The following is a 23,981-nucleotide window of genomic DNA, read 5'->3' as shown; positions in this document are numbered from 1 at the left end:
AGAAGTGAGAGAAGTTATACATTATCAAAGACTTCCATGGTTGTATGAGAAAGTAGCCCAACCAATGTTGTTGTATGGCTGTGAAGTGAGGACCATTTGAAAGAAGAAGGAGGAGTTGCTCTTCAGAATGGAAATGTGTATGCTGCAATGACTACTGGGGGTCTCGCCAAGAGAAAGTAAAACAAAATGAGGCCGTTCAAGAAATGGCAGGGTAGGTGTCAAGTTATGTGTGATGAAAGTCATGGAAAGCAGAGTGAGGCAGTACGGAGGACAACCCATCTGGAAAAGCATGGCAGTCTTTGGAGGAAGAACAAAGATTAAGAGCAGGCAGAGACTTAGGTGGAGAGACCTGGCAGCAATAGATATGAAGGATTCTGCAGATAGGGATAAATGGTGATGGAGGTTCCAAATCTATGAACCGTGAGAATAGGGAGGAGGTTCAAGTAAAAGAAGAAGAAGAACATGCATGTTGTGTAGAGCAAATTAATACTGTCAAAAGAAAATCAAGCTTAGAGCTGCAGTATAAAGTGTTAAATAAAAGTGAAAAGGATAGTTTTGGAGATTGTTTGTAGAAATTTTAAAACTTTATTGACTTAGCTAAACTAAGTTATGCCTAGCAGCAATATACCTAGTAAAGTTATTGATGCTGATTTTTGATTTCCCAGCTTTCCATCTATTTACATGCCAGAATGTCGCTAATGGATTAATATGAAAAAATATGTAATACTATGGAGGGATGCTTAGATTTATTCTCCTTTTTTCTATTTATATCAAATTCTTTAACATCCATCCATGCATCCATTATCCAACCCGCTATATCCTAACTACAGGGTCACGGGGGTCTGCTGGAGCCAATCCCAGCCAACACAGGGCACAAGGCAGGAAACAAACCCCGGGCAGTGCGCCAGCCCACCGCAGAAATTCTTTAACAGTTACTTGGATATTCTACAAAACAGTATTCATTTCCCAAAGGAGTGACCTTTCAGGAAATTAATACTTTTATTGTCTATCCATTACTCCATGTTAAAAAAGAAAACAGTTGAGGTATTAATTTTATGACTTGGGTGACATAAAAGGACCTCAGAACAGACAGCAGCTGCATCAGACAGCTTATACAGTAAGGACTATCCAAATATACAGAAGAATATTTCAGCAGTCGCAGCGGGTATATTGTCTCTGGCTTCTGTCTCTCATAGAGGTGATTTTATGAAGCTGTTTGCATCTTGTTCTTTGCATCCTATCTTCTTGAGAGGGAGAATCATAAAGGAATTTATAAAAATAGCCAAACATCATCATGTGACAAAACCTTCACCGAATGTTGGATCATGTCGTTGATCTTGCGTTGATAGTCTTTATGCCAGCAGTGTGGCCGGATTGATAAAAATGTGAATGTGAAGGATTTTGAAAATATTTCTTCAGTATGGAACTTAGATCCAATTCAGTTGGGCCCCAACAGAGACACTGTGGCCTTCCAGGTAGAAAACTAATACTTTTCCAGAACTGCCGGTGAATAGTTTGTAGCCTTCCTGTGTTCCTATCTCCTCTCAGATGCCACAGTAAATTCAGCATGTTGTAATGATCACCTTGCAGCCTTCCCCATTTTATTCCCTTTTGTCTCTGGGCATTTTGTGAAAGTAGGGGCACTGTATAGTTTGGAGCTTCCTAGAGGAGAGGGATTTTTACTGTAACTGCTTCAGAAAAGAATTTCGTTATTCATTTATTATTACAAAGTTGCCAAACCTCCAGGCTGTTTAACCTGGCTCTGCTATTAAGGTTAACTTTTTGCACTTTGCATTACATTGGAAAACAGAAAAAAAAATATTTATGCACACGAAATTCATTAATTTCCGCCTTTTAAACTACTTGTAACCCTTGAGAAGGATGTGTGTGCAAACAATACACATGGATTGTTCAGTCCTTAATCGTGCCTTATCTTTCTTGAGATGCTCCCTTTATTGATAGAATTACTGAATATAGTTTCACTGAATGATTTTGGTGATCCCCAATCTGATTTGAAAAAAGAATGTTTTATAGCAGCTTTTGAACACAGAAAAGGCTTGATATTTACATAAATTGGCTACCAGGACAAAAGTGATTTCTTTAAATAAAACAAGCTTGCTTAATTTACCTACTTAGCTCCATGTAACTTCCAACAAACCAAAGAATGTCTGAGATAAATGAATAATCGGAATGTAAATACCTTATTACTTTACAGGTTAATAAATATTGAAATTTCTTATTGACATTAGCAAAATGTTTACTAATGGAATTCCAAGTCTGTTACAAGCCATCGAAAGACGCTGAAATCTCCATTTTTAAACATAATGTAGATTAGTGCTAAATTGTGATTGGCATTTATCTGTAATTTAATCCTGTTGTTTGATCCGTTCATTTTTAGTCTTGGATTTATTAAGACCTATACGGGAAAAAGCAAAGGGGTTGTTCAGACAAGTAAAACATATACTTTCTGTTTCTTCTTTCTCTCCATTTAATGTGTTCATCCACCCAAGGGCTAGGGGAGCAGGCCAGCCAACCACCCTCTCCTCTCCTCCAATAATTTATATTGGCCTGTCTGGAGAAAAAGGTGGCACAGCGCGCATGTCCCCACCCCACCAGTTTAGACCTCTGTATGTACAGGTTTTCTCAGAGTGCTCCAGTATCTTCCCTCATCCCAATCATATGTATATATATGGGATTTTTGACATTTTTAGTGTGGCTAAATGTGACTGTTTTTACCTTCTGATGGACCCGTGTCCCTTCCAAGACTTGGACGGGTTGTGTCCCCTGGTCAGACTGTTATGAGGTCTCTTGAGAAACATTATTTTTGGGCAATCTTTTTGAGCAATTCCTTCAGGAGAGCAGTTCCAGATTTTGTAGCATACACCTTGAGGCATTAATAGTTGTAAACCATCCCAGTGTCTTTTTATTATAAACCATGTGGCTCTCATTTTAACCCACTTATCCAGTTGGGGGGTCATGTAGAGATGATGCATTTGAGTGCAAGGTGGGAACCAACCCATCATAGAGCAGACTCACATCAAGCCTTAGCCTTAGCTTAGCACGCATATCTTTCGTATGTAGGAGGAAAACCGTAGCACTTGTACCTACTTCAGGTCAAATTGTGAGATCGTTTATTTTTATTTTGTTTGCTGCTTGGCTACTGCAACTTTGGGAAGGTTAATGAAGCTGGAACCTTCATTAAATGCTTACATATAGGAAAAAGAGACACGTGCATGTTTTTTTTTTCCTGAAATGAATAATTGCTTAGGGAAGTAAGTATTTTAGTGTGCAGTATAATTTTTAGCCTAACTTAAACAATAATAGAACAGTTTATTAATCACATGCAACAAACTGTACTTACACAGCAATTATTTCTTCAAACCCTTACTGTATCAAGCTTGAGAACGTGGTTTGCTGTGATTGAAAACTTAATAATAAGTACTAAAACAGATGCAATGCCTGACCTTGTGGGTTTCATTAAAATGGTATGTTTGCGTTATAACATGTCTCACTGTGTTAGATTTTTAATTCTCTGGCTTTTGATTGTTCGTGATAATCTGAGAATTTTTTTTTCACACACTCAAGACACAGTTATTGTTTTCAGGATAGATGCTAAAGACGTCAAGGATATTGAATGTTCTATACTGTCTATTTAGTCACTTAATATACTTTTATTGTCAACTTGCCACTAGCACTGTAATATAGAAAAATATTTTGGAACAATGCACACTTTAATCAAATATGTGCTTAAGCACGCTGAGTAGTGATTGGAGATTACATAACAATGGTCACAGGATCTCTGCCATTTGCAGCACTTGGAGTCAAATGCAGGCCTTACGGAAAAGCAATTAACAGCTTACCTTTCACTCATTCCAGTTTTGCAAAATATTTTTTGGCTTGGCCTGTCAAGTTTGGAAAGCCGTGTATTATTTGCTTCTGTTTGTAATCTCCCTGTGCTGATTGTAAAAGCCATGAAGTTTCAAAAAAAGAATTTTAAGCACAATAAAGGTAACTACACAACTTGTGATTTGTACAGGACTTTTTCTGCGAGAAAGAAATATCTAGCTAGATATTACAGGGTCATTTATTAGGTGAGCTTGAAAAAGGAGGGTGCCATTGTTTGGTGCCATTGTTTTCCCTTTCTGTAAAGTGTATTGATTCTGCTTATTTCAGATTAGTATGAATTGTGTTAATGTTATAGATACTTTGTGTCTTAATCATCATATCGCCGTCTTCTAATTTAAAAACAAATTGTGGGGATATGATGGGGGGTAAGGTGGGAGTCTAGGTATAGTTGCTACATGTACAATGTTTGTTTGGATAATAGCTGCCAATCTTATAATCATCTATGTATCTGACTGTTTATTGTAGAGGTGATTGGGCTCAAGGCCTGAACAGGAGACCAATTGTAATCTGCTCCAAAAGGAATGTCAGGTGGAGATAGAGGAAAAGGCATCCCTTGAAGTAGTCAAGGGATGTAAATACAGTGGAAAGGCAGTGGGAAATGCACAAAAAAGAGTACTTTTTTCCAGCTTGGTCACTGTGGGCAATGGGAAGGTGCTATTGAAGCTACTTATCTGACCCTTTGGTTAAAAAAGGACCACCTGCCTGGCAGGGATACATGGGGGCACCACAGGAAGCTCTAGGTGGACAATTCCAGGAGTTTAATAGGCCTGCGCCTGACCTAGAGGTATTTCAAAGAAGACTAAAAGTGACCTTGGAAAAAGTTGAGGGAACTTAGGATCGGATGTAGAGTGGATGTGAGTTCACAAGACAGGAGGAAGGAGAGGGGTGCAAAAAGTGGGAGACAGCAGAGAGTGGGAGGTGTGAAAGTCTTTTTATTTTGCTTTAGCGTTTCATTTGTCATGTTTTTGCTTCCAAAGTCCTCTAGCCTTTCCTATTGCATTTATTTCTAATAAAATGTTTATTGGCCTTAAATTTTGATTTTCTTAGGCTGTCTATCTATCTATCTATCTATCTATCTATCTATCTATCTATCTATCTATCTATCTATCTATCTATCTATCCATCTATCTTATAGAGACTTTCATATCGAGCTTGTTTACACTTTTTCTTTAGAGCGTGCATATTATCTCTCTGTTATTTACTTTTCAGATGCCAAAAGTGTCCCTAAAGTAGTATCCTATTAGGAGCAAATGTTCTTGTATTTGTATGCGGTTGCCCAGTTGTGGACTGGTGTCCAGGTCAAAGCTGGTTCTTGCATGTTCCTTTATGTATATTTAGAAAATAAATGAACAAGATTCAAAGTATTTATTTGAAGTCTGTTTTTTTTTCTTATTTTACCTTGGTAGTTCTTTACAGGTAAACAGTTGTAATAATAACCAGTTTTGAGGAAGTGATGGCTGCTGCATACAGTTTCATTCTATCCAGCTGCATTTATATTTTAATGCTAGTGGCGAGCTTTGCAGTGTTTATTGTTAGCTTGTTCTTTTTTATCCGTATAATGGAAAGGAAATTGAATTCCTCCCATCTGTGTCATACTCTTCCCTACCAGTGGGCTTGTATACAAGTGAGTTTTTTTTAGCATATCTGGTAATGTTCAGTCATAGAAACTAAGAGGAAAAAAAAAATCCTGTTTTCTGGAAGTTCTTTGGATTGTCCTCAAGAATTTTAAAATTATTGGACTCTGTTACTCTGTGCTCTTTAGCTCTTTCACTGGCACGTTTGTAACACGCTTCTTGGAAAAATATATTGAGCTCTTTTTAAAATAGTAATAGCATATTGGTATAGATGTTTATTGGTTCATCTGGGGGCAGGCATGATGAGAATGCCTCATTATGTTCTAACTAAAGTATGCTTCAGCCCATCCTTCTGTTAAATATTGGTTCTTTTCCTAACAGCAATCTTTATGTCAGCTGAAAGAATAATTTGGCATGAGGAATTCAGTATAATTCTGTCATGTATTACAGAAGCTATTAAATGCAAACTTTGCAATGCACCAATCAATAACACAGACAGTTAAAACTGGAGAGCTGCCAGTTATATAAAATCAGAGGGCTGCTTTTTCTGGTTGCTAGGGAGCTGCTCTGAAAGCACACAGCTTAGAGAATGGAATGTCTAATGTAATAAAATAACACAAGGTAACATAAATCATGAAAAAAGTGTTTCACATTGACATTTGGGTATATTTTGGAAAATGTGGTTTAACTCAATTTGGGTTTGTAAGGGAAAAAAATCAAATAAAGGCAAAATTTAACAAGGGTCTGGGAGAAAATATACATTGCAAATCTCTTCTGTCTGTAAAAGAGAATATATTAAGTTGAAAGCTTTACATTCTGGCATTAGAGAGTAGCAAACAAAATGAGTGGCAGAATTTACACTTACGGTAATTAAGCATAGGTATAAACCTGTGTGATCGCTTACTGAGCCAGCATTCACTGCAGAAGGTCTCAATACACTTAAACAAAAATAATCCTTTGAAACTTTTATTAGCCTTATCTTCAATTGTTCACTAAATTCTTTGAGCACAGAGCATGAGATATTTATTTATGGTACACACTAAAGGCTTTTAACTCTAGCACAAGATATTTGGATCTAATACAAACGTGATATTGCTCTTTTTTGGTTTTATATCTACCTCTCTTCTGTTACAATGAATGGATTGGTACCCCATTTAAGGTTTGTTCCTCTCTTGCACCCCAAGCTTCTGGGGTGAGCTTGCCCCACTGTGGCCCTGTAATCGGATTAATAAACATGACTTTATTATATAGCACAATTCCTGTGCACCTTACAAAACACAGAATGACAGACCAGATGTTTACATACAGTGACCGGCTCAGACTGATTGAGTGTTGGGACGTAACCAGCAACAGTACTGTGTAGGCTCCTCACCACTACCCCTACTATACACTGCCAGTAAGAAGATGGATATGTTTAGTTAGGATGGGTGGTTGATTTTACTAAACAGATGAATGGTTAGAAGTATGGTAGATAGTCAGATGGTTTCAGAAAACTGATGCATGGATGAATTGGTTTAGTTAGTGGGTGAATGGATGTTTTTAGTAAATTGATAAAAGAATGAGTAGAATGTGTTTTGTATGCTGATGAAAACATGTATAAATGGATTCAGTAAAGTGATCAATGGCAAAATGGATGGATAGGTGGATGGATGGCTGTGCTCAGTAAGTGAACAGATGGGCTACGTAAGTTGTTGGAAAGATGCTAATGAAGCAAAGATGAATGGGTTTAGTAGATGGATGAGATAACTGGCTTCATGAATGAATTGATGGGTTTATTGAATGAATGGATCGAATGAAATATCAGTAAATTAATAAGCCCAATAAATAAATGGAGGGATGAATACTTGGGAGGGTTCAGTAAATAGTTATGGATGGGTAATGGTTGCAGTCAATCGATGAATAAATAGATGTATGGATTCAGTAAACAGACAATTAGGTGAATGGATGGCAGGGTTCAGTTCATGGACAGCTGGGCTCCGAACATGGGTGGAGGAATAGGTTGAGTATATTTATAAATAGCTGTATCATTGGTTTCAGTACAAAGATGTACAGATTTAGTGCATTGGTGAATGGATGGAAAGGTTCAGTAAATGGATGAGAGAATGCTATAAGTTGCTGGATGAAAAGAATGGATGTGTGAGTGGATGATTGGATGATAGATTCAATTTATAGGTGAATTAATGAATGGGCTGGATGGTTGAATAAATGTACGTGTGGATTTAGTAAGTTATTGAATAGATGATTTAGAAGGGCAAGTTCAAAAAATTGGGATGCCAAATGAGCAAAACCTTGTTTAATTCAAGCAGAAAATCAAAGACTTTAACCAAAACACATGCTCTGTGGTGCTATCTTACTAGGCCAGATATCCTTTTAAATTAGTCACTTTAGCAAGAGACTCTTTCTCCAGCGAAGTTAGGTCCAAAAGGAGACGCCACCTTCCAGGAGCACCACCCTTTTATACTGAGCAGATTTGAAGGGGCGGGGTTTCCTTGGCACCACTGCCCTCAAGGGCTGGTTTCGCTAGGCTGTGAGGGAAAAAGGAAACAGGACTGTTAGCGAAAGCGCCCCCCTCTTGTCCTGGGGTGATACCATTATACCTTAGGTGAGCCTGGAAGGCGATTCACTGGTGCACATGCATGACAATGGATATATGTGTTCAGTAAATGAATGGATAGGTTTTATTTTTTGATGGATGGATGTTAAAAAAATAGTTTGATGAATTGATGGGAGGATTTACTACATGAATTAATGGGCTCATAATATGGCTACACAGATAAGGTAATTAAATTGATGAAAGAAGTAGGTAAGCTGATGAACAGGTTTATGTATTAGTTCAGTAAAAAGATTAATGGGTCCAGCAAATGAATGAATGAATGAATGAATGAGAGAATTTAGTTAATAGATAGATGAGTTCTATCAGTTGTTGGATGGGTGAATGGATGGATAAGTTCACTAAAATAATGAATGGATGAGTGATGGGAGGGTTGAATAAATGAATAGACAAGTTTAGTAGTGATTGGATGGATGTGTGCCCAGTAGATGGACAAATCTGCTCTATAAGTTGAAGGATGAATGAATGGAAAGTTTCCATAAATGGATGGATGGGTGCTTGGGAGGGTTCAGTAAATGATTCATTAACCTTAGGGTTGGAGAGATGGCATCAATAAATGGATAGATGGGTTTAATAAATGAGTGGTTGGATAAATCGAGGGGAGTATGCGGTAAATGGATGGATAGCCTTGGTAAATGGGTGGAGAGATGGTTTAGGTAAATCAATCAATAGTTTAACTATTGTGGATGGGTAGATTTATGGAGTTTCAGTAAAAAGGTGAATGTATTTTGTAAGTTAATGGATGGATGGATGGTAGGGTTTAATTAATTAATTAATGGATGGATAAAATGATGGCTAGATGAGAGGGTTCAGTAAATGGATGGGTACTTTAGGTTAATTAATGAATGGATGGATCAGTGGGAGTGTGCAGTATATTGATTAATAGCTGCTGGAAACTGAACTATTACTTTTTAAATTAGGGTCAAAATATTTGAATGCCTGGAAGGGCTCAGTACATGGGTGGATGGGCTTGACAAATGGGGGGATGGAATCATGCAGCTCCCCCAACACCATGTTTATTGTACCTAGATTTAAGTATATCTGTATAAAGCAGTGGCCTAGCACTTTCAGAAGGTTCATTCCTTCTGTCTAAGGTGGCAGCACCATTGTTAAAAAGTGCCAATGCTGCAAAAAGGAAAGTGACAAAGTTTTAGTAATACACATGAAAGGCACTGCTTAAATAGGAAAGTGCAAGCTTGAAATCAATACTCGCAGATCAGTCACAAAGCCCAGCGACATACGTGGAATACAAAACAGCTTTGTTTCTGTCCACTGTGCAAGACACAGAACGCATGTCTGTGTTATAATAGCCCTACTGTTACATATACTGCATGTGCACAGGCTTCTTGTTTGCCCCATAAAAAGCATGTCTTTGATTAATTGAATAAAATAACAAGCCGATAGTCACAGCTGAAGAACAAGCTGCTTATCAAATGAAAGCCCACAAGATAAACGACTTGTTTTCATGAGTGTGGCAACAGGATTCGTTGTGCAAACTGTGGGAAACAGGTTCTTGTTAATTAGTCATTCAAGACTGATTTGGTTAGCAAGAAGTAAAGCATTTGATTATAGAAATATAACTGATTGTATCATGCAGTGGCCTAAAGAGTGTGGCTGCTGCATTTTTATGGAATGATCTGTGTCTTTTTGCTGTACTGTATTATGATCAGCATCCTCCATGTACACAAACAGTTAAATTCCTTTCCAAGACTTTCTGTGGTTTGTTGCTGCTAGCACTTATTTTATATGCAAGAGATTTTTTTTTTTAATTTGAGCAGTCAGGCAAAAAAAATCTAAATGCATTACGTTCATTAGACAAATGTTTGCCTAGGTGATTATATCACCGTCTCTGCATTTAGCATAAGGATTCTGAATAAACAGGGATTTTAGGAGCTTAGGGGAGTAAGTTGTTTAAATGTTTTTTCCTTTTTTGTTACCCCCCCACCCCCATATCACCATTACCACCACCGCAGGGGTCAATACTTTACCAGTTAGGTGTGGCTAAATTGACATTTTTAATTTCAGGAACAGATTGTTTGTCTTTTGCTGAATAAATGCATTACTCTTTTTAGTCCTACATTACGCTGACAGCAGAAAAACAGGAACACATTAGGAAAAAAGAAGGCACAGATCACATGATTCAGTTAAGCCTTTTAACTCTAAAGCTACTGAAGAAAAGGGAGAATGTGCTCTAGTGAAACAGTAACGTGACTAGATTTGATGTTTCTCCTTTTCAACATATGAAATTCACAAGACTCTGTATGTTTGACAATAAACTTCAACTTTGAACTGTCCTGCTCTTCTGTTTTGTGCACCTGCTTTTTCAATTGCAAAGTCACTGGGGACCGTCCCAGCATCAACAGCTGCAAGACAGGAACAAACCCTAGGCAGTATAGCAATCCGTTGTAAGGCACTAAGTCAGTTTACATCCACAATTTAACCTAACATACAAGTCTTTAGGATGTGGAAAGGCATACAGGCAAAAATCTCTCCAAAGACAGACTTCAACCCAGATCAATGAAGCTTTGAAAGCAGCAATGCACCACATTTTTATGCCATTTTCTTTGATCGAGACATAATACTCTTCACACAAATTAGGTTAATTTTTTGACATATCATAATATTAAATCCATCCATCCATTTTCTAACCCGCTGAATCCGAATAGGGTCACGGGGGTCTGCTGGAGCCAATCCCAGCCAACACAGGGCACAAGGCAGGAACCAATCCTGGACAGGGTGCCAACCCACCGCAGGACACACACAAACACACCAGGGCCAATTCAGAATCGCCAATCCACCTAACCTGCATGTCTTTGGATTGTGGGAGGAAACCCACGCAGACACGGGGAGAACATGCAAACTCCACGCAGGGAGGACCCGGGAAGCGACGGTCCCCTAACTGCGAGGCAGCAGCTCTACCACTGTGCCGCCCCTAATATTAAATCATATGGGCAAATTGAGGAATGTTATTTACCTTTGATATGGTGATTATTCCTACCCCACCAACTAGAAGATGGGAAGGAACACAATGTCTGATTCATTTTTGTCATGTGTCTTTTATTTCTGTGATTCACAAACATGAAAGTGAGTTTGGAATATTTACTGCACATGCATGATCCAGCATTGGAAGGCCAATGTTTTGTGATTCTGTGTTACAGGAAGACATCTGGAAAAATGAAAGGCTTGTTCCATTTGAGGAATAATGAAAGTTTGTGGACAAACCCCGCCCCCAGCCCCGCCCCCTCTAAATCTACAACTTTCCCTGTACCCTCTATGATTATGGTTTACTGTACAGAGGACTGAGTGCAACCTAACTTCATTGTACTCAGCGTTCACACAGCTGACCCACTTCACGCTTCTTTTTTTGGTGGTCAATATTTGAGTGAATTTGTGTTCACCAACTACAACCCCCCACACAACCCCGATATTTTGTCCTGATCAGAGCCAACATGGGAAACTTAGCTGGGTTGATTTTTCTTTTTTTAAGACAGATATGGGAGCCAATCAGTGCTTACCTGGGGCTTGCACAAAAGCCGCTTGTCAAAAGGTTGAAAGAAAATTGCATAATGTGATTTTCCTTGTTCCCTAATGATAGTGCAGCCCTAAGCAATTAAATTTCTTACATAAAGATAAGAGTTCCTTTATTTGGAAGGGATGGCTTTGTGAACAAAAGGTCTCTTTATTGAAACGGCCTTTCGTCTTGGCTGCCTCCCTGGTTTATTTTTTCCTGTGTGTGTGTTTTTATTTCTAAAAATGAAACATTTGCTGTAAAAGAACTTCAAGTCAGTAATTGTTTAACATGTCGGGAGAGAATGGTATTGCAGTGTGTATTACTGCTATAGATGTAAAATTAGAAGACTTTTAAAATATGCCTTAGGTGCTTTAATGCTTGAAGGTCAGCAAAATTATTGACTCAGAGCTTTTAAGGGGCACCAGATTTTTTTTTCCACTTGAAACATAAATATACAAATTTAACCCCAGGGTATTTAGTATTCAGAAAGAAATGAGAAGAGGCCAAAGAATATCAAATAAACACGTTTTTTTTTCCTCTTCCCCACCATGATCATTTGATGTTTTAAAAACTATTAATTAACTATTTTTTGAATATTGTTTTTAGCAAGTGTGTGTACTTTACGTGTCTGTATGTGTGATCTGGTGTTAACATGTAGATTTTGCTGCTTTGCTAGGCTCAAATTTCTTGTAACCCTGGAGCGTTTGAAGTTAGATGACAGCATGTGTGGATATGTAAGTGTTTAAACAAATGTGTTTAAAAGCAGGATCAAAAATGAGTAAAGCTCTGAAAGAGCAAGAATGGTTTAATTAAACCAAATTTAAGGGGTTCAGGTAAAATCAAAAGGAAACACCAAAGTAAACATAATAGTTTGCTCTGTGACAGTGTGCAGAATCTCTATGAGTCGGGTAGCATGGATTCCACACTTTCATATCTACAAAACACAGAGATAACGTGTCCCTTGCATCTCCCTAAAATAACTTCCAAGCTCTGGAACAACCTGGAACCACAGCACCTTTGAGCCTTGTGTACTACTTTAAGGCATTAAGAACTGTGCAGTGAGGTTACAGCTATCCCAAACATGATCACTTTCTGTCACATGCAAGTCTGGAGTGATCCATGTTGCCAAGTATATGTAAGAACATTACAGTATATATATCTTCCTCACTCACGCACTAGCCTTGGGGTGTATCTTACATCTGTTTAGCTAGCGAATGAGAAAACTTAACAGATTTAAATCAGGTTTTTTTCTGTAATTTGCTTGAACATTCCGGTTGATTTTGCGACTTTTCTCATTGCACTAAGAAACATAGTTCGCTTGCAGGAGCGATATATTTGTGCTAATCCGAGGCTAAGCCGAGGGGAGGGGGAAACATGAACGTCAGGAGCAGGTAGCCGGGCAGGGCCCTCCTCACTCACGCGCCAGCCTCTGTTCGAGTCGGTCTACCTGTCACCACGTTTTGGAGTGTACCTGCCTCCATTTAGCTATCGATACCTGTTTGTTTATTGATTTTTAAAGTTTGTCCCTTTTTCACTACTATGCAAGTGTAGCTGTAGGGGACAGCTAGTTTATATATATATATATTGTATATTTATGTATATGTGTGTGTGGATATAGAAGTTGTGTTACCGATCAGGTAACCCCATTTACTGGCTAATAAGACAAGAAACACAAATGTTCCTCCTCAGTATTCGTTATTGGTAGACATGGTAAAGAACAATCACAGGAATGCCATCTCCTTGGTCTGCTGGTCGACTGATGACCTCTTCCTGTGACACTGTTCTCTTTTCCTTTCTGAGTGGAATAGGCAGAGCCAGAGGCAGGTTGCCAAGTTTGCTCATCCAGGCAGCATTTATCTATTCTAAATGAGGAGAATGAAGACTGAGTGAATATCAATTCCACCTTATCTTCCAATGTTCCTCCCCCGAATTGACTCCCGTTAAGTGATTCACGGAGGTAGAGTGTTTGACAGTGTATACAGTATATAAATTGAGTGTCACACAAAAATGTAACATACAGATCATGGAATAATCACTAGCATGACTTCATGACGCACGCATCTGTTGTGGTAAGCGCTACATCATTGCGGACTTCATTCTATATTATCCTCAATGTTGACCATAGCCTTTAGGGTATATGTGGTTTCTTTGTGTCAGTGTGGAAGTAGACGTATGTCATCTTTTTTGCAAATTTCTGAATTGTGTGTTTCTCAGCAGCACCTGCACCAGGAAACAAATTCCTCAAGTGTCAGCTTGAAGGAAGCACAATCAAATATATAATCCCACAATCGAAAGACACTGCTCTGTTAAATAAGGCATGTCTTCTTTTCAGCAAATACACACAGATAACAGAACTAACAAAGGGAAACAAAAGGAAAGAAAATGTGCAGGGACTTTCCGCTAGCTTCAATGTTTGTTGGTTGCCAGAAACAGGGCAGACTTTTTCCATTCTAATACTTACATAAAATATATATGTGTATATATATATATATATATGTGTATATATATATATATATATATATATATATATATATATATATATACTATATAGACTATCTAGAGACAGATGGACAGTATATGTATTTTATTTATATCTACATACAGATGCATAGCGTATTTATTTGATTCAGATAGTGTTTAAATATAAACAAGAAAATAAACAGTGATTACAAATAGTGGCTGGTGTCAAAAACCTACACACAATACTAAAATGAATCCTGCACCGTAATCAGTACTATAAATTGCAACAATAAAAAAATACACAGCCCTGTTATTAGGATTGCATTTTACAGCTAACTAGTTAGCATCCTCTGTTAAGTAAAAACTTTCTAGTTGGGGAAAAAGTCTGGATTATCCAAAATCCTCTGTCCCCTTGGTAACTGGCTGAAAACCACCTGGCAGTGGAAGCAGTTGCACCTGTACCAATATACACATACAGGTATAATCAGCCAACTATCACTAGTAATGAATGACACATGTAAGATGTTGAATAACTGAATTGAATAATAAATGAAGATGTGCAGTATTAAAATGCTCATTCTTCAAGCACAAGCTTTTGCCTGCATTCGATTCTTGCAAATAAAAACTTAAGACATGGTGACCCAGCTATACTGACAAAGGGCAAATGCATCGATAATGTAAGAATAAATATTTTGGTTCAGTCTTTGAATATTATTTCTAGTCGATGTATACAGCAATTCTGTTAAAAAGCAGTGAAAGACTGTGTGCCTAGAGAATTATATCATGAAATAAATCTAAAGCTTTTACATTGACACAGTGAGTCTCCCGCTTTTAGTTCAGTAAATCATGAAAACCACAAAGAATTAACTGTCATTGAACTGGCCAATAGGTTAGAAAAACTGGAAGCAACCTGCTGGATTTAGAGACATCTGGCAACTCTCCATCCTTGTTTAGTTACCATCAGATTTTTGCCCCCACTCATTCCACACACTATGCTATAGTGCGCTTTTGAAGACAGAACATCCTAAATGGTCAAGGGCCCAAGCTACACCACCTAGACACTGAGCTCACTGCAGTATTGTGGCAAATCTCATTAGAGCAGAACTGTGTTCACTTCTTGGCTGGAATTCAACCTTTTTGCTTTCAGTGCATATATTCCACTTGCTCTATACCTCCTTAATGTGTTTCTTCATCTTTTTGTTGAACCTTTGTCTTCTGTTTGTGGATCTTCTTGGGGTATTTGTGCACTACCAGTCCTGGATAGGGCAGCCATCCATCACAGAGCCCACTCCCTCTTGCACACCTACACTCATTCCCACCAGTCCCATTCAGAGTCACCATTTTACCATAACATATTTGTCTTTGGAATGAGAATGAGTGCTGTAATACCAGATTTCTTTTACCTTTCCACTCATCAGCACGCATGACCCTGAATTAGACTGAGTTTAAAATGGAATGATATATGAATTCTTTCTTGTATGCAAAGCCTGTGAACATTTCACAGTTGATATGATTTTTAGTTTTTTTTGCCTCACTAAACAAACACAATGCGCATTTTCAGTTAATAGCACATTATCCCTGCAATGCACACTTATTTAAATTCTTCAAAAGTTAGACCAGTTAAGTTGCAATAAAGAAAATGCCACAATAAAAGAATTCTTCAAATGTGTCGAAATTGCATAGTGAATTGATCGTCTGCGCAGCCCCCATCTGACTGATGACATTTATTTTCTTGTGCATTGTTTGGAATACATGCAGACCCAGCACTCTCACCTCCATCACCACTTGTGAACACAAACACCAGAGTGCAATACACACAAATTTTTAAACCTGATTGGGGCTGAAAAGGATTTGTATGGAAAAACAGAAAATGAGTCATAACCAGCCATTCATGAGAGCGGAGCGACCGTCAATACATTCATTTAAGCCACTTTCTCGCAGTCATTAACTGTGAACGCTTCCATTGTGAAACTTGGCAAGTTTGTTTTTGTTCTCAGGCAGATTTAATGACAATACTACGGCTGTGTATATAAAAGTAACTTCTTCTTTATTCCAAATATATACTTTTATTGCAAGGGAAACATTTCACTAAACCTCTAATGACAAGTATTGGACATTTGTGTTGCCAGCTACTTTGCACTCTTCTTTTGTCATGCAATCCTAACTGTTCAGTCACAGGCATTGCAAGCCTCTGGAATTTTTTTGACTCACTCTTGTTTTGGCATAATACTCATTTATATTTATTGTCTTTTTAGGTAACTTTTGGATTACTGAAAGAAAGAAAAAAAAACACAGAAATGTTTTAATTAGATATTCTTGTTGGAATTTTAGTGCCGTTTTAGGCTGAAAATTACAGGGTGGATAACTCCCTCCCCCCTCTTTTTCCTTTTCTTTTCTTCTAGGTGAGGATGATGAAGAAAAGAAAGTGCTTATTCTGAGTTATCCCCAGTATTGCCGTTACCGCTCCATGATTGCACGACTTCAGGAAACCCCATCATCTCTGTTGAGTGACCAGATGGTGCTCGCTTTGGGAGGGATCGCAGCCTTAAACAGCAACACTCAGATTCTTTACTGCCGTGATACATTTGATCATCCCACTCTTATTGAGAACGAGAGTATCTGCGATGAGTTTGGTAAGTTTATCTTTGTGTCTGGCTTGTGAATGTTGGCACCTGTCTGAAAGAAGCATGGAGCTCTGATAGCTGAGGAAATGCACTTGAAACTCAAAGTTCAAAATTGTAACTGTGCATGTGAGTTATGTGAGCGTTGTTGAACTTCTACAGTGTTAATGATATATACGGTTCCTAAGATTACTTAATAATTTGGTGAATTTTGGATCACTGTATTAAATTGAATTAAAGTTCTTTTGTTAGCTTATATGCTAGTCACTATGTAATCTTTGCCATTTTCTTAATTTAACAATTTATTTTTGTCCATTATAGTGCTAACTGTACGTTTAGCAAAGTTGCATTCTAGTTACATATTTTTTTTCTAATTAAGAATTTTTTTTTTTTTGGTTTCTTAGTAACTTTTTTTTCTCAAGCACTCAGTCTGTCAACAGAAAATAGGAATTCTTACATTGTGGCAGGGAGCTCTGCTACACAAGATAGACCATATTCTTTACTTTGGCTGTGTTTTTGCAGTTATTCTCCAAGTGAAGTCGTTTAAGCCTACCATCACAGGCATTATACTGTTTTAGGAAATGTAAAAAAAAAAAAAAAAAGTGTTAGGAGTGATTTCAGTCAGTATGTGCGTATCGTAAATGGAATTAAGCCACACAAAGCTTGTCACTCACGGCGCTCCATGCTGGCCCAAATAAAGAGAGCTGTAATGAGAGTAAGAAGAAAAATGTCAAAGAACCAGTTTTTTCAGAGAGTTGAATTAAAAAATGTACTTTATGTTATTCTGAATGAATAAGTACTGTACATATCTTAGTTGGAATGCATTAGGGGAGAGACAGTTTCTGCACAAATTGTCATTGACACTAATGTGATGAAAATTCACTGATTGCATTTAAAGTAATAAATAGCGAGGCGACAGCTAACCCTGCAAAGTGTTCATTTTAGCTCAGAATTTTATGCAGTGTAAGTAATGAAATGGCCAATAAACACTAATTTCAAATGTTAAACACCACTTGAAACTGTTTTTTTTTTTTAAAAAAAACTGAAACGGTTTTATGAACCTTAAAGAACACTAGGCATGTCTTTCTCATCTTTAATATCGTGAGACAAATAAAAATGACAAAGTTGGTAGTAATTATATTTTACTAGAGATTAATGAAACGTCCAATAAACACTAATTTCAAATGTTAAGCACTACTTGAAACTGTTTTTTTTTAAACTGGAATGGTTTTATGAACCTCAAAGTACATAAGGCATATCTTTCTCATCTTTAATATCGTGTGACTAATAAAAACGACAAAGCCGATCATAATTATATTTTACTAGAGATCAGAAATACAGAAAAGAAGCATCTTTTTTGTATTATTTTCCTCTACTGCTCGCCTAACTTGTATAAACAACTTGAGTTTTGTACTGTATTAAAAAGGTTAACCTGCTTTTGAAATGAAATATTGTGAACAAGTGAGATTCCCTGTTTTGCTGATGGTAGCAAAAACCAGGCAGATGTCAAGGTAGCAGTACACAGCCTCACTGAGCTTGAGCAAAACCCTTTATCTGTCACAGGTTTAAGAGGAATAATCAATTAACGTGGCTTCTGCTTACTGTTTAATATCTGATGAGACTAGAAATCTCTGAGTGACCAGTAATTCCTGATAATGGGTTTGATTTTGTTTTGTCTAAAGAGCCTGTCTGCTCATATTGTCTTTGAGAAGCCCCAGTCATTGGTATTAAAGTCAATCATTGATTTGATTCTTCACATTAAAGCTAATATGTTTTGGCTTCCCTCCTTTCGTAGTTTGTGAAGGACCCATTGCCAATGCAACAGGTAGAGACTAGCAGACTTGTGGCTCATCTCCCACAATTTATTGGTGGCATCACTTGCCACTTTCCATTGCTGTAACATGTCTTCATGAGACTGATGTAGATGTTTAAAGATTCTATATGACAGGATTAGACAATGTTAATTGTGTCTGCTGTAAAATTATAATTTTATAATCTTTAATGACGTGATTAGACATTATTGCACTGAGATAAGCAAAAATATAGTTATACGAGAAAATAATACATAATTTCCTGGTACAGCCAATGCCAAAACCAGTATTTTCAGAGCCACAGGATTGCTGTTTATACGCATTCAAGACAATGTGGTGAAATACTCCCACAAGAATCTCATAATCTTTAACATATTTAATGCATTGTTTTCCATAATTTCAAGTGGCTTTCCAATTTCTCCTATATAGCATCTCTGCATTTTTTCTTCTCTACTTCTTCCCCTCTTCTTCCTTTGCAGACTCCAAAGCTTAGTTTTATATAATCACTTGGGCCATTGGTATGATCTGTTTTCTAAACCCATTTTATCCAGAGCCCAGTCACAGGGAAGCTGGAGCCTATCCCATCAGGCTTTGGGCACAAGACAGGAACAGTTCCTAGACAGGATACCAGTCCATTGCAGGAGGAACACACAGACACACACTAGAGACAGTTTAGCACTGTGAGTGGAAACCCACATGGACACATGGAAAACATGCAAACTCCATTCATGGAGGACCTGCGAGGTAAACCCAAGCCTCCTTGTTGTGAGGCAGCGGCATTGCCACTGTACCACCCCATCATTGAAATGTGTTTTACAATTCACTTTGTATTTGCTTTACATGGCCTGTGGGGAACCTCTGGCTATGTATTATTGCAAGACACAGAGGACAGGACCATCTACTGACCATTTGCATCTAATCCTGAGGCTGTTATGATTACTGTGAACTTGACCTATCTGAACAGTAATAAGCCCCAATAGGCTTTTTCTTTCTATCTATCTATCTATCTATCTATCTATCTATCTATCTATCTATCTATCTATCTATCTATCTATCTATCTATCTATCTATCTATCTATCTATCTATCTATCTATCTATCTATCTATCTATCTATCTATTCAATTTTTTTGTCTTTGCAAAGGGATGCTTGAAGTTTGAAGTATAAATAAAATGTATATATGGGCACAGTTTAAGCAGTAAAGGTGAAGTTGTTAAAACTAATTGAAAAAAATGCCTAGCATTGAATTATATTTGTAGTAGTGACATGCTTTTTGTAGTGAAGCGACATGTTTTGGAGCCTTTATGACGGTGGTATAGAGGCTACATGGAAGCATGTTCAAATAAAGAATTAATATGAAAAACGAGTGAAAAGTAAGAGGATGTGGATAAATACCAGGAGATTGTTTTGTATTTTCTGACAAGGAATGGCATTCTATCTTATGCTATCCTCTCTTGAATTATTTAAACAAAGCATAGTGCTAGTGTAATATGCAGGACTGCCTTGTTTATTTCCACTGTCTCTGTTCATTATTCTGTTTTTGCACCCCCACTATTGCTAAAATATTTAATGAAATGAATTAGTGAAGTCCTGCCTGCTTTTGTCATTCCTTTCTTTATTAGCCCTGAGGCTAAAGCACTGAAGTCGTGGTTATTAAGAATAACCACATGTGGTATCCCAGGGTAGCTTTCATTTTCTTAATCAGACATAAGAAATCCTAAATTTCATAGAATGATTGGGAGTTACATTTATTAGTAGATTGGCGCCCTGTCCGGTGTAGGTGTCTACTGTAAGCCCAATGCTTGACGCAGCCCTGAATTGGATTAAGACGGTTCAGAAAATTAATGAAGAGATGGAGTTTATTGGAAGAAGTGAATGACTGTGTTACTCATTAGGGTGTCCTTAAAAGGTTATTTGAAATATTTTTCAGAGCTTGCCTTCCCAGCAAAAGAATGAATATGACATGATTGATGGATTGTCCTATACTATATTCAGTAAAGCTGTCAGTTTTACTTACTGCACAAAATCAATTTAGCCAGGTTTTGTTATTTTTTTCATGTGTGTATTGTATATAGAAAGTATATTGCATCTAAAACTGTGTGTACGTGTGTGTGTTTTTCTGATATACAGTACATTTTACTCATTATATGATCTATTTATTATATATACTGTATATTGGTGAACTGTGCTTAAAAGCTGAACACAGGAAATAACACAAGTGCTTTCTGTGTTCAGTTATTATAATCCTGAGGGTTCTTTTAGTATTTTTCTGCTATCCTTCATTGACTACATTTTAAATTGGTTACTTGTTTTTTTGTACGTACATCTTATCATTGAAGATATTCTTTTCTTTATTGTATTAATTTTTTTAATGCAGCTTCCCCCTTCCCCTTTGCCATCCATTCATCCCTTTCTGTGGAAAGCTCGAGCACACTTCACCAACATCTTATTTAAAACCTCTAACACCAGCAGACAATGGTTAGACAAATGTTTACAAATGTTCTTTCTTCCGAATATAAAAATGCTCAATCGGTCTGTTTAACTCACCTTTCCTTTGTTAAGATTTTTAAATTGTATGCATTTATTTTTATTACTATTATATTGTTGGTTTGTCTAATGTGTGCTGTCTGTTTCTGCACTGCAGCTACTCATTATGCTTGGGTGAAGCCGCTACTGCCATATGTTGACAAAATTATAAGTAACTCCATTTTCTCCAATTCTTTTCCTTCACTTTCCTCCAGGATTCTGCCCAGCTTTCATTATTTGCACATGTTGTTTCTGCCTGGAAGGCAAACACTTGAAGAGAAAAATCTATGGAGTTTCTTGATAGGGTCGTGTGTTGTCACTGACACCTAAAATTTTTTTTGGTGTCCCTGCTCTTGTGGCACAGTTTATTGGTCTATTTCATTAAAAACAAATTACAGAATTTGCTGTAAGTCACAGATTATTTTGTCTTTTAATAACTTTAATAACTGCAGTGTAACAGCCATAATGTTTTTAAACATGTTTTCTCCGTTTTTAAATTAGAGATAAAAAAAGGAAATGATCGACAGTCAAATACTAGAAAAAAAATCCTCCAGCATTTGGCTGTCAAAATTATCTTTATACTTCTTTTGAAATAAATGGAAAAAATGTCATCTGCAACATTCATTAAATGTGTAACCTTTTGGTATTTGCAAGAATTGGTCAAACAGAACCAGCAAATGTGGTCTGTTTGGTTCCCAAACTGCTGACTGTGCTAAAGACAATGAATGTGCTCTGCATATTGATGTTTTGTTGGATTTAGCCAACAGTACCAAGTTGTTCAGTTGTATTCATGATTTACATATGAGTACATTATCCATCCATCCATTATCCAACCCACTATATCCTAACTACAGGGACACGGGGGGTCTTCTGGAGCCATTCCCAACCAACACAGGGTGCAAGGCAGGAAACAAACCCCAGGCAGGGTGCCAGCCCACCGCAGATGAGTACATTATTTTCATGAAAACGTATCAGTGTTCTTGGTCATAAGCAGACCTGCACTTCATGAAGATCCTAATAATTTAGTGCAGAGTACTAAATATTTAAGCTGTTCATCCATGTCAACCATTGATGGTAAAGCATAGGCAGAGGTATGGACAGCTTGTATAGGTTTAGGCAAATACAATACATTTGGCTTTATACACCTTGCATCTGAAGACACAGGGTGTAGCGAGTGCAATAGAAGTGTGAAAGTAATGGAGTTACCATAGCCTGCAAGAGGGTCAAAAGACTTACAGTTTGCCCATCTAAGAGCAAATAAAGGAAGAGGATGGTACCTTGGGTTGGTTTGTGTCTCACATTTTAGACAGATGGCTCTTTAGGAAACAGGCATCTAGGACACATTCTGGTCTGTCTACCCATTTCAGTAATCTACAGAGTGACAATTCTTTCTTAAGGGAAGACAAATGTAAAGTTGGCCATGTGTTCTGCACATTTTTGAAAAGTAATTAAGCAAATATTAGATGAGTCATCCTAGTAACTCAGATTTGTCCCTTACAAGTAAGAACTGATGTTGTGTAGCACTTAAAGGAAATAAACATTCCCAATAAAAGCCACTGTCACGTCCCAAGTAAAATTTCAAAGGGAGTTCTATAAGCATTTGATTAAAATCAAATATGATATACAGTAAACATAAGCTACTCAAAATTTTGTTTTATTTTCGTGCAGACGATTGAAGTGGAAAGTAGTCAATTGCATGACGATCGAATTATCTTGTGAAGTCCCCATGCCACTGCAGGACAGTAACGAAACTGCAGTCCACACCTAATACTCTCTGCTGCCACCTAGCAGGATGGATGGCACAATCGTCTTCCAAGGATAAGGTGCAGGTACTCGCCATGTTTCAAATAGTGTAACGCTTTTAGCATAATCTAATTTTATGAAAATTGAATGTCAAACTTTGTGCAGTTCCCATACTTGTACTGGTCTGTTTAATAAAATAGAAACAGGAAATATTGCAAATGAAAGGTGAAGCCTTAAACAGAGCAAGGTCAAAAACAGAAAACTGAAAGAATCAAAATGACTGACCCCAAAACACAAATCAAAAGAAAAAGTCAAACAAACACATGAACATTACTGACTATCAGATGTTTCATAGAAAGCCAGCTACTGACAGCAAATTTGAGAATTTTTCCACAAACATAAATACTTGCTGTGGTTTGTCGCCTTTTTTATACCGGTAGAATGGTGCCGTCATCATCAGCAAAACTGCACAAAATGGTGAAGCCTATTCTCTAGTTTTACTAAAAAATGTCAACACAGATCAAAATAAAACATAATGTTAAATATTTTTGAAATAGTTATATATCAGGATATGTACAAAATACATATATAAATGTTAAAGAAACAAAGAATCATAGTAATACCGCTCTAATGCTCAGTGTGTTCTCTGCTGCCATCTAGCAGAATGCACAACACAATCTACAATCACAGCACAGTGAGGTGCAGGAACTCTCCACAATTCAAATGGTGTAACATTTTCAGCATAATGACCAGCTGTAAGTCTCTTCTACTTCCCTGAAACTAGGCTCTATTTCCCCCTTTTGTGTTCTGAGAGCTAGTGCTGCTTGGCAGGTGGGTAGGATTATCAAACATAAAAACCAAAGAAGGGTTTGGATGATCAGATGCTATTTAGCCAAGCAAAGCTTGTCAATTCATATTGACTGAACAACAGACAATGAGGCCTCTGTAAACCTAGTGGAACCCTAGATATGCCTGTTACTGGAAATCTCCCTTCACTATTTTACTTGAGCCAGTTATTTCCATCTTAAACATTTCTCTTTTAGTAAAATGTAAGACACATGATTTCTGGCCATGTTGTTGGAATAGCATGATTCTTAATATTTTACATATCTAACTGTAAAGTGAAGTGCCTGGATAAAAGGAACACCTAAGGATCACTTGAAAAATAATAAACTAAGAAAGGAAGGATGTAATATTCATCATAGGAGGCAAAAATTGT

At 37.3% G+C, this 23,981-nt stretch overlaps 1 protein-coding gene across 1 annotated transcript in view; it reads left to right on the top strand.

The window, feature by feature from the left end:
• The window catches only part of arid5b (AT-rich interaction domain 5B), a 133,615-nt gene that overhangs the window by 22,486 nt on the left and 87,148 nt on the right, over positions 1-23,981 (top strand). Inside the window, exon 4 of the mRNA XM_039771265.1 lies at positions 16,465-16,695. Within this exon, the coding sequence (XP_039627199.1) occupies positions 16,465-16,695 (231 nt within the window). The remainder of the gene's footprint in view (positions 1-16,464; positions 16,696-23,981) is intronic.

This window comes from Polypterus senegalus, chromosome 1, assembly GCF_016835505.1.
Source record: "Polypterus senegalus isolate Bchr_013 chromosome 1, ASM1683550v1, whole genome shotgun sequence".
In the NCBI taxonomy this organism is placed as follows: Eukaryota; Metazoa; Chordata; class Cladistia; order Polypteriformes; family Polypteridae; genus Polypterus; species Polypterus senegalus.
Note: the sequence above shows the minus strand (reverse complement) of the source record. Positions and strands in the feature narration are given on the sequence as shown.